Raw genomic sequence first — 13,629 nt, forward strand, 5'->3', positions numbered from 1 at the left:
GGATAATCCATTCAGCCAGGCACTTGACAAAGTCACTCTGTAGTTAGGATTCTGATATAATTATAATTATGCAGAGAAGGGAAATGAAGAACAAATAATTTTACACATTTCCCTAAAGAAACCTGCTCTCTAGCCATTTAGACTGATCTTGCAAGCCCAGTTCTTGGGGTGCTGGGGCTTGAAGAAACCTGCTCTCTAGCCATGTAGACTGATCTTGTAAGCCCAGTTCTTGGGGTGCTGGGGCTTGAAGAAACCTGCTCTCTAGCCATGTAGCCTGATCTTGTAAGCCCAGTTCTTGGGGTGCTGGGGCTTGAGGAAACCTGCTCTCTAGCCATGTAGCCTGATCTTGCAAGCCCAGTTCTTGGGGTGCTGGGGCTTGAGGTCACAGCGGGTAGCTTGGACTACATAGAAAATCCTGCCCAAAACAGAAAAAAAATAAGGAGATATGAAAAATGAGGAAGAGGGGGACAAGGAGAAGAAAAAGAAGAGAAGAAAGAATAAAAGGAGAGGAAAAGAGGAGGGGGAAATAAATGAAGGAGAGAAGGCAAACACAAGCAAAAGAAGGAAAGAAGCTGATTCTATTGTAGAGAACATTGGGGTCACTTGACCTTTAGATGATTATGAATTTCACATTCATAAATCATTTGAGTCTATCACATCATCTATGAAATTCGTGTTTCATGAAGAAATAAACTGGATCCACAAATCTAGAGAAAAGCTGTCACATATCAGTTGATCTTATTGTAATATTAAGAATAAAAACAGGCATGGTGATGCATGCTTTTATTCTCAGCATTATGAAGGCAGAGGCAGAATGCTCTAAATGAGTTCAAAGCCAGCCTGCTTAATCTACATAATGAGCTCCAGGACTGCAAGGACTACAGTCAGAGACCTTGTCTCAAGAAGAGGAAAAAGAAAAAAAAGAAAGAAAGAAAGAAAGAAAGAAAGAAAGAAAGAAAGAAAGAAAGAGCCAAAAACTTAAAAAAGAAGAGAAAGAAAAAAAAACATTAAAAAATTTACTAAATAGAAATTTCAGGATTTCAGTAATCTAAGAAATGAATGGAAAAAGAGTACCCAGATTAAAATGATCAATCCTCGCTTAGAAAGACAAATGGGATAGACATTAGAAGTAGGAGAAAACAAGAAACAGGACAGGAGCCTACCACACAGGGCCTCTGAAAGACTACCTAGCAGTGTATCAAAGCAGATGCTGAGACTCATAACCAAACCTTCAGCAGAGTGCAGGGAATCATAAGAAAGAAGGGGGAAATAGAGAGACCTGGGGAGGATAGGAGCTCCACAAGGACCAAATATATTTGTGCTCAGGGGTCTTTTCTGAGACTGATTCTCTATCCAAGGACCATGCATGGATATAACATAGAACGCCTGCTTGGATGTAGCCCATAGCAGCTCAGTATTGAAGTTTGTACCCTAGTAAGGGGAACAGGGACTGTCTCTGACATGAAATCAGTGGCTGGCTCTTTGACCTCCCCCCACCCCCCAACAGAGGAACATCCCTGCTAGGCCACAGAGGAGGACAGCAGCCAGTCCTGAGGAGACCTGATTTAGTTAGAGTCAGATGGAAGGGGAGGAGGACCTCTCCTATCAGTGGATTTAGAGAAAGGCATGGGAGGAGATGAGGGTAGGAAGGAGGGAGGGGGCTACAGCTGGGATGCAAAGAGAATAAAATGTAATTAAGGTAAAAAAATAAAAACAATTAATTAAAACATCATATAATTAAAGAAATCATAAAATACAAGCAAAAGAAACCATTTGTAGACCAAATTTTAGAATCATAAAACTTTTTTACTGGATTAACTATTCTCAGCATTATCTCTGCTTATAAAATCTAGTATGCACTGTTATTATGGTATTTAAGAACTTGATAATAAGCTGGACATGGTGGTTCTTGCTTGTAACTCCTCACTCAGAGAGGCAGAGACAGCAGATCTCTGTGATTTCAAGGCCACCCTGGCCTCCAAGTGAGTCCAAGACAGCTAAAGATACACCGTCTTGGAGGGGGGAAAAAAGAACTTGATATTAGTGACTGACATTACAGACCATCTCAGACTTTTTAAAAGTGTCTGAGAATCAGTAAATATACAAATAAAAAGAATTTTCCATTCTCCAGTGATGATCAGAGATAATAACTGAAAATATCTGAAATATCATGGAAATATTCATCTTCATAAGGAGAAAACTCATTGAACTTCAAGTGGAATAAACTGAAGATACCCACAAATAGAAACATCGGGATGCAAAACACAAGCTTTGGAAGCAGCACAAAGAAAGTGACCCATTATGTAGAGAAGTTAATGAATAATATTATATATCAATAAGCCTTATTATGAGCTATAGTAGGCAGAAGGCAAAGAGAGAACATGCTGGAAAATGTTTGGACAGAGCATGTCAGCCAAGAATTCTAACAAGCATTATCTTCAAAATGATTGGGAAATAAAGCAGCCCTAGATAATGACTGAGTAAACATGTCACCTGCAGAGTTGGTTTACCAAAAATAGCATGATTAAAAAAATAGCATAATGCCAAGCCAGAAAAACAAACATATTATGTACTTACTTATATGTGAACATTAACTGTTCACTAAACGCTAATCATGCTATAATCCACAAACCCAGAGAGGCTAAGGAAGAAGGGGAGCTCAAAGGAGGATGCATAGAAGTCCGTGAGAAGGAGAAACAGAACAGATTTTGTAGTGGACTAGGAGCAGGACGGCATGGGAACAGGAGTGATGGGGTTGGGAGTGTGGAAGGGATGAACAGAGAGAGCTCTTGGAGAGACAACTGAAATTAGAGGGCATTTGGAAGGCGATATAGAAACCGAGTGCAGTGTAAACTCCCTGAAATCTATGGGACCAACCCTAGGGAAGCCTCCTAATGGAGGACACAAAGCCAGAACTGTCTTACATGACCAAACAAGGCGCTGAGCAGTTGACTGGGACATATACTGAGCACAACACCGTTGACCTACAATCTGCCCTGCCTGCAAGAAGTGCTGGGATAAAGGTGGGGCAGAACTCATGGGCGTGGCCAACCTATGATTGGTCCAAGTTGAAGCTCTCTTGAAATGAGGGAGATAGCTCAGGCATGACAATGCTTGGACTGCGAGGAACCAGGGGCAAGACAGCCCAGAGACACAGGATAGAACCAAATGTGACTGCCAAGAAAAGTCAGAGAAATAATTCCTAAAATTCTGCTATACTCATACATAGGTGCCTAATTAACTGTTAGCAGAGGCAGCAACCAGCAATTGATGGTAGCAGATGCACAGACACACGAGGCAGACCCAGGGGAAGCTTCACGGGAGCAGGAAGAGGAAGGACCGAAGGACCTACAGGGAAAGAGGACACCACAAGAACACAGCCCACAGAACCAAATAACCAGGACTCATAAGGGCTCACAGAGACTGAAAGGACAAACCCCAACCCCGTGTGGGTCTGAGCTATGTCTTCTGTATCTGCTTTATGCTTGGATAGCTTGGTATTCTTGTTGGACTCCCAACACTGGGAATTGGGATGTCTCTGACTCTATGTTCGTGTTCGGAACCTTTTCCCTTCTGCTGGGTAGCCCTTGTCCAGCCTAATACAAGGGTTTGTGCCTACTTATTACATCTTGTTAGGCCAGGGATTGGTGGATATCCCTGGAAGGCTTGCCTTTTTACTTTTAATCTAATTTTATTTTATATTTTATTTTATTTTATAGAAGGAGTGGATCTGAGGGAGAGGGGTGGTATGGTGAGGAACTGGGAGTTGTGGAGGAAAAGGAAACTGCAGTTGGGATGTAATGTATAAGAGAACACAAAAGTGAAATAAAAAAGTATAAACTGATGGTTGTATGCTCATCCCTTAATAGGGTATTTATACTACTTCCTTCTGTAAGGCTCAAAGAACTTGAGTTTGACTGGGTTTGGAGGGTGTGTGAGATGGTACAGGGTGAGGGTGATCACATACATTGTGTAAGTGGACTTAACTGTAACTGTTAAACAACAAATTGTATTTAGAACAATAATTTTAAAGAAATAAACTTGGGATGAATAGTGTCTCAGTGCTACAATACTTGCCTACTCTATTTAGAGCCCCAGGTTCCATACCCAGCACCATCCAGGCCCCAAGGACAAGTAGACATCCACACGAACTACGTGTTAAAGATCCCTTTCCATGTGTAAATATGTTCCTTTCACGCATTACTTTACTAGAACTATTTTTGCTTTTTAGGTGTACCTTTAACTCTCTTGAAATAAAACATAAAATACTTAGAATGAAAACATATAAATGTATTCTGCCATAGAGTTATTATTTTGTTTCCTTATAAAATTTGGGAAAATACAGTTTCTAGTCATCACCTCCCTAGGGACTAATGAATCAAGTAAATAGCATGACAGTAGCCTTGCGAAAGCAGTCTGAAAATAAATGAACTATAGAATAAATTTTAGAAGATGAATAGCATGTGCACCAACAATTTAATCCCTGCACCATGCCATCTATTTAAATTTGATCTGCCAGGAGGCAAAAGAGATCCTAACACATGCTAGAAAGAAAGATATTCATGGGTTTGATGATTAATTTTATGTGTAATTTGACAGGGCTAAGGAATTCTCAGATGTATGGTGAAAAGTCTTTCCAGGTATGTGCATTAGGATGTCTATAAAAGGGATTAGCATCTGAATTAGAAGAATGAATAAGGAAAACTCATAGTCATCAAAGGTAAAAGATAAAATTTAATGGTCCTATGTCTGCTCAGTGCTGCAGAGACAGATAAGGGGTGAATTCTCTCTTTTTTTGGTAGCTCTGATTTTTATCTCCCTCCTTAATCTGGGGCATATGGTTTGTCATTCACGAAGGAAACAGATTCTCAAATATTCATGGCCTAGAACTTGCTAAATTCCCCCCCACTGCATTCACAGCACACACACACACACACACACACACACACACACACACACACACTCACACACTCACGATTTTCAGATCTTTGGTCATGGACCAGCTCTGAAGCATTTCTACCAACAGCTTCAGTTAGTTCTGTTTCTCAGGGAAGCCCCGAGTGACAGTAATGTGACATTTTTATTTATGTAAAACAAGACCCTGTTATTTATGTACACTAGTAATATGACTATTGAAAGAAAAAACATGGTTGAGCACGGTGGCGCACCCCTGTAATCCCAGCACTCAGGGAGGCAGATGCAGGTGGATCTCTGGGAGTTTGAGGTCAGCCTTGTCTACAAAGTGAGTCTAGGACAGCTAAAGCTACACAGAGAAACCCTGTCTTGAAAAACAAAACAAAGCAAAGCAAAACAAAACACTTGAAAGAAAATACATGGCATATATCTAGTGACAAATACATTTTCAACTGAAAGTTCATAGGTGCTGTTAAGTGATCTTTAACTTCCAGGGAGGTGTATTTGAATGCCACGGAGGGTAAGAAAACCAGCACATACCATTCCAAAGGTATACCTTTTAGAAAGAGACACACGAATTTGCATTAGTCTTCTGCTTTGAATAAAATTTTAGCAAGCATAGGTTGCACATTCTCCACGAAACTCAGAAATACTAAGAATTTGGGATCCAAGCATTCTGTCCCTTTGAGTTAATTTAAGAAAAAAAGTTGTACCTGTTTTACTGTCCAGAAATGTCTCCTTTTTCATTATTTAACCAGTGTATGACATTCTCTAGTTTTAATGTATGGAGAACCACTGAGAATCTTACTGTTATTGCTTTGTCATGATTCATTTGAGCTTATATTAAGTTGCATGTCTTAATTTGTGATGGCATCATTATTCCTTTATTATTACTAGCCTTAAAGTTTCAATGGTAAAATTACATTTGCAAATTATAGGTATGTATGTATATGTGTATGCACATTTGTGTTCATGTGTGTATGTGCATGCACATACACGCATGTTCTTTTACATGTGAGTGTGCATGTGTGTACATGTATATTCGTGTGTACATTCTCGTATGTGTATGCATGTGTATGTGCATGTTTGGGTCTTTGTACATTAACCATTATACATATTTAACCTGATTCAAACTCATGAAAGGAACACCGTAAATATAGCATAAAGCATCCATGTAAAATCAGGGCTGCTACATTTAACACTGCCTTGTGAATTATCAAAACTAGTCCTTTAAAACAAGTCTTTTAAAACATGGCTAATATAATTTGAAAGTAGCAACACTGAATCAGAACAATGTAAGGAGGCATCTCTCTTTCTGCATTACAGTCTATAACTTATCTTGTGTATCTCCTGCCCCCCTATTGCATACATATCCATAGTCACGTGTATGTCCCAGTTTATCACCTCAAACACCTGACCTTTTTAAAGCTCCAACTGATTACATGGCACTTCAGTTACTAACATTTATGCATTTACCAAGTATATCCTTGTCTTCGATAATTGCCATATCCACTTCTTCTCCAGTGATAACTGTGCATGAGAAGGGATCTTGAAGAAGAATGCTGATCTCACCAAAGGACTCCTTCTCCTGAAGTCTACCCATATAAACAAGTTTCTTAACTTTTTGCTGCAAAAGGTATGGACAAAAGAGGCTTCATGGAATTATTCACATAATCATTATTATCAGAAACTCAGTTATTCATAAAGCATTTAGCTAAAATAATTTAGCAATACAATTTATTGAAATCACAGAAAACATTTACATTTTTATTTTATTCATTTTATATTAAAGCAATAATACACTCAAGGACATTCCAGTGTGCACAAGACAGCTGACAATGCTGTCATTTAGTTATGCATTTATTGCACTATTTTAATCTTTGTTTATTCAGAGTAGATATGAGAGTGTTGATGATTGATGATGAAAATGAAGATGATGAAGATGATGATGATGAAGATATGCATCTAGAGGAGTGAGGAAAACTTAGTATTCAATTCTTTCCTTTATCAGGCTTGGTGGTAAGTGCCTTACGAGCTGATCCACCTAACTCCCGTGTATTGCAATTTTGAATAGTTTAAGATGTCTGAGAGATGTTGAATAGTTCAAGTTTTCAAGCCCCTAGAGTATTACTTTTTGTGGCAAGAGTGAAACTTAACCATATTCTGTGAACTACCAGTTGTGATATACTTCAGCCTCAGGTGGAAGATACAGCTATTGGAGTAACTGCAATGATAAAAATTAACTGTAATTAACTATTGGGTTCGCTAAGATAGAAATTCTCTCTTGTCTTTGTTCTTTTATTGTGTGTGCATGTTTCCTGGAAGTTAATCCCAGGTCTTTGTACATATTACAAGTGTTCTTTCATTAAGCCATATCTCCAAAGATTATGTTTTCTTAGTAAAAATTGTGATTTTAATTCAATAATCGAATAATTTGTTTTAAATCAGACGTCTTGTGGGGAATACTTTACAACAGTTTCAGTCAGGTGGTTCTGAAGAGAATGGAGATAACGTTTCTGGGAGACCTAATCAGTATTAAAACTAAGATGATCGGGTAGCAGTAAGCAATGAAAATCAAGGAAAGGCCTTTGACAGGCACTTGGACAAGGAAGATGTCATTAGTAAGTGTGTTGAAGTCAAGTCATAACAGCTTAAACATTTGCCATTTCTGCAAATGGAAAAATTTTACCTTGAATATTATGAAAAAGTTAGAGCATAAATCAGTTTCCATATTTAATTAAATTCTATTAAATACTATTAGAGGAATAATAATTCTTCTTCTTCCTTTACTATGGCTGCTTTTGGCCTGGTCACCGAAAGTGAAAGGAGTAGATTGTGCTCTTCGGTGTTGGCGTTTTCACACCTCCTATTGCAGTTCCAACAATCCCACTTACCATTGGTCTTTCACTGTGTGTGGCAGTTCCTTATCTAAGTCTATGTCTCCATTCAGCCATCAATGGACATCTAAATTGCGTCTAGTTCAGGGACTCTGAGGATTAGTGTGAGTCTGTGCAGACACGTTTGTTTTCCTTCCTCACTGAGTAAATAGCTACAGGGAAAGGTGAACTGTGGTAAAGTCCAGGTAACCAGATATGGTAGGCTAGGGTCAGACAGCAGTGGAGGATGACCTCCGCCCCATCAGGGGACCAGGAAAGGGGCATGGGGGAGAAGAGGGAGGGAGGGTGGGACTGGGAGGAGGTGAGGGAGGGGGCTACAGCTGGGATACAAAATGAACAAAGTATAGAAAGTAGCAAAATAAAAAAAAATAAAAATAAAGAGATCATTTAAGGCAGGAAAAAAGTTCATTTAACCCTTTCTGTTCTGTTGTGGTAGTGTCTTGCTGTGGTTTTAAATTCCATTTCTCTGACAAAGAACATGAAGTACCTTCCATTAGGATTATTGGTCATTTTGCAGCTTATACGTCAACATATCTTATTCCTATTCCATATGTTTCATTTCTGAATCTTACAGCTAATTATGAAAATAAACCCAGTAAAAGTTCCCCAAATAATTCAACTGTTAAATATAGATTCTTAAACAAAAGAAGATAATGTTCAATATGCATAAGGAATGTTATCAGCATCTTTGTTCATTGGAGTAGTTAATTAATAAAATAAGCAAATAACTTGAAACTCACCACTTTGTTTGCTTGTAGATCCATAAGTCCCACAACATTTCTATAAATGTTACAGTATCCAGAAATAATAAAACCCACAAATGAAATGACAGTTCCACTTTCAACTAATACTAAAAATAAGAGAGGAAGAGAGAGACTTTACTCTTCTGGCATAAAATAATTTTGTATATTTTGACAAGACAAATTATCCTACTTGACTCAATAACTCTTTATGGTCATTTTCTGAATAGATGCTACTTTATGGAAATTACTTCTCCCTCCAAAAAAGAGAAACTCATTTTGCAGAATTTTGGCTTACCATTTGAAATAGAGTTACAGTTCCACTATTCTATAAAATACCAAATTTCCCTACCGTAGACACTCATGTTCAAGGATGTGTTTAATGTAGTAGAACTGAAATCAAGTTTGCTAAGGAAAGGACCAAAATATGAGATACTGGAAAAGTGCTTTTCTATTTATATATCATCAGAAACTTTTTTATATACCATTTTATATGCACTTGATTTTTTAAGTAAAGATGCAAAAAGAAAGTTTGCTTTGTTGTTGGGTAATTAGAACAAGAATCAATATAAGACAGGATTGGGTACTTTCCAAGTAATTCAACAATACAGCAGCAGTATGGCTGCCTCGCATTTGTGACAGTAAGCCTTTGCTTGGCTCACCCATTCTTAGCAATGCCTTAAGAAGTAGCTGTGGTACAGCCTAGCACCTAGTGTTCAACTCAGCATATGTATATTTACAATGTAAGAATGCTTTAGAACAAGATGATGTGTCTGCGGACTGCATCACCTCTCCCTCTCTTCTCCCGTACGCCAGATAGGACCATATAAAATGTTCTCACTAATGGAATTTAAGAAGAAATAATATTTGTTCTTTCAATAAAAGTGATTTTTAAGAAGAAAAAAAAGGAAACTATAAACATGTACTCCAATAGAAATAAACCCTGGAGGGGCTTTGTCAGGAAGGTAGTTGTGTACTTGTATTTTCTGGTGCAGGAGATGAGGAGGGGTCTTTGGAAGCACCTACCTGCACCATTTGATGAATTCTATGGTAAAAATACTTCTAGGTGCTGGAGAGATGCCTCAGTATTTAGAGAGTGTTGGTTATTTTTACCCCTATCAGGTGACTCTCAACCATCTCTAACTCCAGCTCCTGGGAAATGTGACGTATCTGACAGCCTTGAGCTCCTGCGCTAAACTGTTTGTACACACACAGGCTCACACACAGCAGGTTTAAAATAAATCTTTAAAAATCGTTTCTAATGTGTCTAATTTCAAACTGTCATAGAGTTTGAATAGTGAGCCCCACTTTTTAACAATGGGCTCTCGAGACTCCGTATCATCATCGGGAACCAGCAACTTTCTGAATACATTAGTGGTTCTCAGTAAAGGCTCTCAGGGCATGATGGCCTGATGTGAAGCCTTCTCAGCTAGTTCCTATGTATTCTTATACAATTTACATAACCTCCCCAAGCTGTAGTTTTTGGCCTTCTTTTTCCTTGAAGCCAGATGAGCGAGGTGAGACAGCAGAAATACTGTTGGATTTTTCTTTTAATTTTTTTTTTCTGAAGGTCTTGAAATAAATCGCTTAAAAAGATCATAGGTAATACAGAGGGACCAGATCAATGCGATAGCATTAGAGAGTTTTAAATGGGCAATCATGATACATGAGGGTATTACTTGCCAATTATTTATTGCTTATTTTGTTGAGCTATGCAAAACGTGATTTGTGCTTCTGTATTTGTATCCTTTTCTCTTTCTAAATTTTTCTCATTAATCAAATTTATTCACTTTGTATCCACGCTGTAGCCTCCTTCCTCATCCCCTTCCAACCCCACCCCCTCTTCCTCTTCTCCTCCTTTATCCCTACCCCAGTCCACTGATAGGGGAGGTCCTCCTCCCCTTCCACCTGACCCTAGCCTACCAGGTCTCATCAGGACTGGCTTAATTATCTTCCTCTGTGGCTTGGTAAAGCTGTTCCCCGCTTAGAGGGAAGTGATCATAGAGCCAGTCAATAAATTCATTTCAGAGACAGTCCATTCCCCTTACTAGGAACCCCATTTGGACACTGATTTAAAAAAAAAAAATGACACACAGAGCTAAACAGAGAATTCTCAATGGATGAATATCAAATGGCAGAGAAACACTTAAAGAAAAGCCCAAAGTTCTTAGTCATCAGGAAAATGCAAATCAAAACGACCCTGAGATTTCACCTTACACCCATCAAACTGGCTAAGATCAAAAATTCAAGAGACAACACATGCTGGAGAGGATGTGGAGAAAGGGAACCCTCCTCCACTGCTGGTGGGAATGCAAACTTGGACAAACACTTTGGAAATCAATCTGGCGCTTTCTCAGACAATTAGGAATAGTGCTACCTCAAGATCCAGCTATACCACTCCTAGGCATATATCCAAAAGAGGCTCAAGTACACAACAAGGACATTTGCTCAACCATGTTCACAGCAGCTTTATTCGTAATAGCCAGAATCTGGAAACAACCCAAATGTTCCTCAAAGAAGTAATGGATACAGAAATATGGTACATTTACACAATGGAATACTACTTAGCAATTAAAAACAAGGAAATCATGAAATTTGCAGGCAAATGGATAGAACTAGAAAAGATCATCCTGAGTGAGGTATCCCAGAAGAGAAAGACACACACGGTATATACTAATATATGGATATTAGACATATAATATAGGATGAATGTACTAAAATGTGTACACCTAAAGAAGCTAAGCAAGTAGAAGGACTCTGGGGAAGATAATCAATCCTCACTCAGAAAGGCAAATGGGATAGACATCAGAAGAGGGCAAAAACATGGAACAGTACAGGAACCTATTACAGGGGCCTCTGAAAGAGCCTACTGATTGAGGTATCAAAGTAGAGGCTAAGATTCATAGCCACACTTTAGACAGAGTGCAGGAAATCTTATGAAAGAAGGGGGAGATAGAAAGACCTGGAAGGGAGAGGAGCTCCACAAGGAGAGCAATAGAACCTAACGATCTGGGCCCAGGGATCTTTTATGAGACTGATACTCCAACCAAGGACCATGCATGGAAATCACCTAGAACCTCTGCTCAGATGTAATTCATGGCAGCTAAGTGTAAGAGTTTTTCAAACCCAGAGGTTTCTTCGAAGTTTTTCTTCATGATTTCCTTCTTCAGATATTTTCATCTTTTTGTTTTGTGAATTTGTGCTATTTTTAGGGGACAGGCATTCAGAGTTCTAATACACTGCACTCTGTCTGATACTGCTGCTCTCATTACATTGGCATTGGAAAATCTGGCCTTCGTAGAATTTCATGGTTAATTTTCCTTTTTCCTTTTTAAGTTTGAGCATTGCTTTGTAATACGAAATTTAATTTCCCCTGTGATTGATGCTTTCTTTAGTAAATATATGAAACACACGTAGGTATGTCTGCTACAAAGTAAATACTGTACATGAATCTGTTATTATTACCGTAAATTTTGAACCTAGGGCTTTCCAGATATTAAAATGTGTCTAGAATCTTAATTTGAAATTCACCGAAGAATAAATATGATCATAACCAAGAGTCAGTATAAATCCAAAATTGTAGGCATATACCACTGATACTACAAAGCCATAAAGGATACAAAATGCTTTCTCTGAGGCATTGAATTATAACAAAGTGATTTGGACAAGGACTCTTATAAGATGTAAATGTTCTTATAAGATTGGGACTATTAGTTGATTAGACAAGTTATAACCTTTGTATTCATTTCTAATTCTGTTTGTTTTAAAACTCCTTTTAAAGTCAATGTTGAGCTTTAATTTTTTATTGTTTTATTCTCTTTTAACATTGTATCATTTGTTTCCTATTTCAAATCTAATAGACTATACTGGCTCTCTAACTGTTCTTAAATATTTATTTTCAGTTATATGTGCTTTTATTTTTTTCCTAATATCCTATTCTAAAACAGCTTTTCATTTTGACAACTCTGATCTTTTCTTGTAGTGACAATTTTCTTGTTCACTGACCTAACTTTGTCCTTTTATTTTCTTTATAGACTTACATTTTACTTTTTATTTGCAAATACCTAGTTAAGTCATTTTTCAGTTTTTTTTTTTACTTTCAGATTATTGTACATAACACATTTCACTGTTTTCTATATACGTTCAGGTATATAACACATTACATTATATAGCTCTAGTTATATCCAATAAATTATAGAGCATGATTAATTTGGTTGAGTTTTTTCTTAATTTTTCTTAGAGATGGGTACAATTCCAAGCATTTAGGCACTGTACTGTCAGTCTTGATTATTAACATTACGAGCTATGTAATCACTATGGAAATGCAGCTCTATATGTGTCCATAAAGGGATTTCTTGATTGGGTTAACTGAGGTGGAAGGACACATTCTAAATATGTGCAGCATCATTCCACAGGCTGGGGTTCTACACTGAATAAAAGGAGACAGAAGCTGAGCACTAATAGTCATTACTGTCTGCTTTCTGATCCGTGATGGAATGTGAGCAGCCGTCTCAAATTATAAACTGTTACTGTCACAATTTCTATGGAATGATAGGCTATGCTTTCAAATAACCCCTTCTTCTTTAACTTTCTTTTGTGAGGTATTTTATTGCAACAAGACATGTAACAAATGCAGGATTATTTTTCTGCTACCCTTTAAAAATGCATTTTTTTATGTTTTTCTTATACTATTGATGATTATCTATATTATTAAAATCTCCCTATGTAAGAGAGGTTCAAAAAAAGTCTGCTAAATATAGAGACCTCTGTCTATCTGATAGCTTTAATCCTAACATTTTTAATTTTTTATTTTTACTTCTACTTATAATTTATGTAACCTAATTAATTTATCAGCTTCTGAACTATAAAGATCATGATATTTCTCTGCAAAGCCTTTGAGTTGTTTGTATACTCTGAGATTGGAAGAGCTTTTCACCACTCAGCTATCTCTTCACAATGCATCACACTTCACTATCTTCCTTAACTGCAAGGCTGTATGTCAATTCCATAAGATCTACTTCAGTTGGTTTTATTTTGTTTGTTTATTTATTAAAATGTTCTGAAACAATGACTTTCTG

General features: G+C 37.6%; 1 protein-coding gene across 1 annotated transcript in view; it reads right to left on the reverse strand.

The window, feature by feature from the left end:
* The window catches only part of Cnbd1 (cyclic nucleotide binding domain containing 1), a 371,846-nt gene that overhangs the window by 77,244 nt on the left and 280,973 nt on the right, over positions 1-13,629 (reverse strand). The window contains 2 exon segments of the mRNA XM_060384618.1: positions 6,385-6,541; positions 8,552-8,661. Coding sequence (XP_060240601.1) covers positions 6,385-6,541; positions 8,552-8,661 — 267 coding nt within the window.

This window comes from Meriones unguiculatus, chromosome 6 (assembly GCF_030254825.1).
Source record: "Meriones unguiculatus strain TT.TT164.6M chromosome 6, Bangor_MerUng_6.1, whole genome shotgun sequence".
Classification (NCBI taxonomy): Eukaryota; Metazoa; Chordata; class Mammalia; order Rodentia; family Muridae; genus Meriones; species Meriones unguiculatus.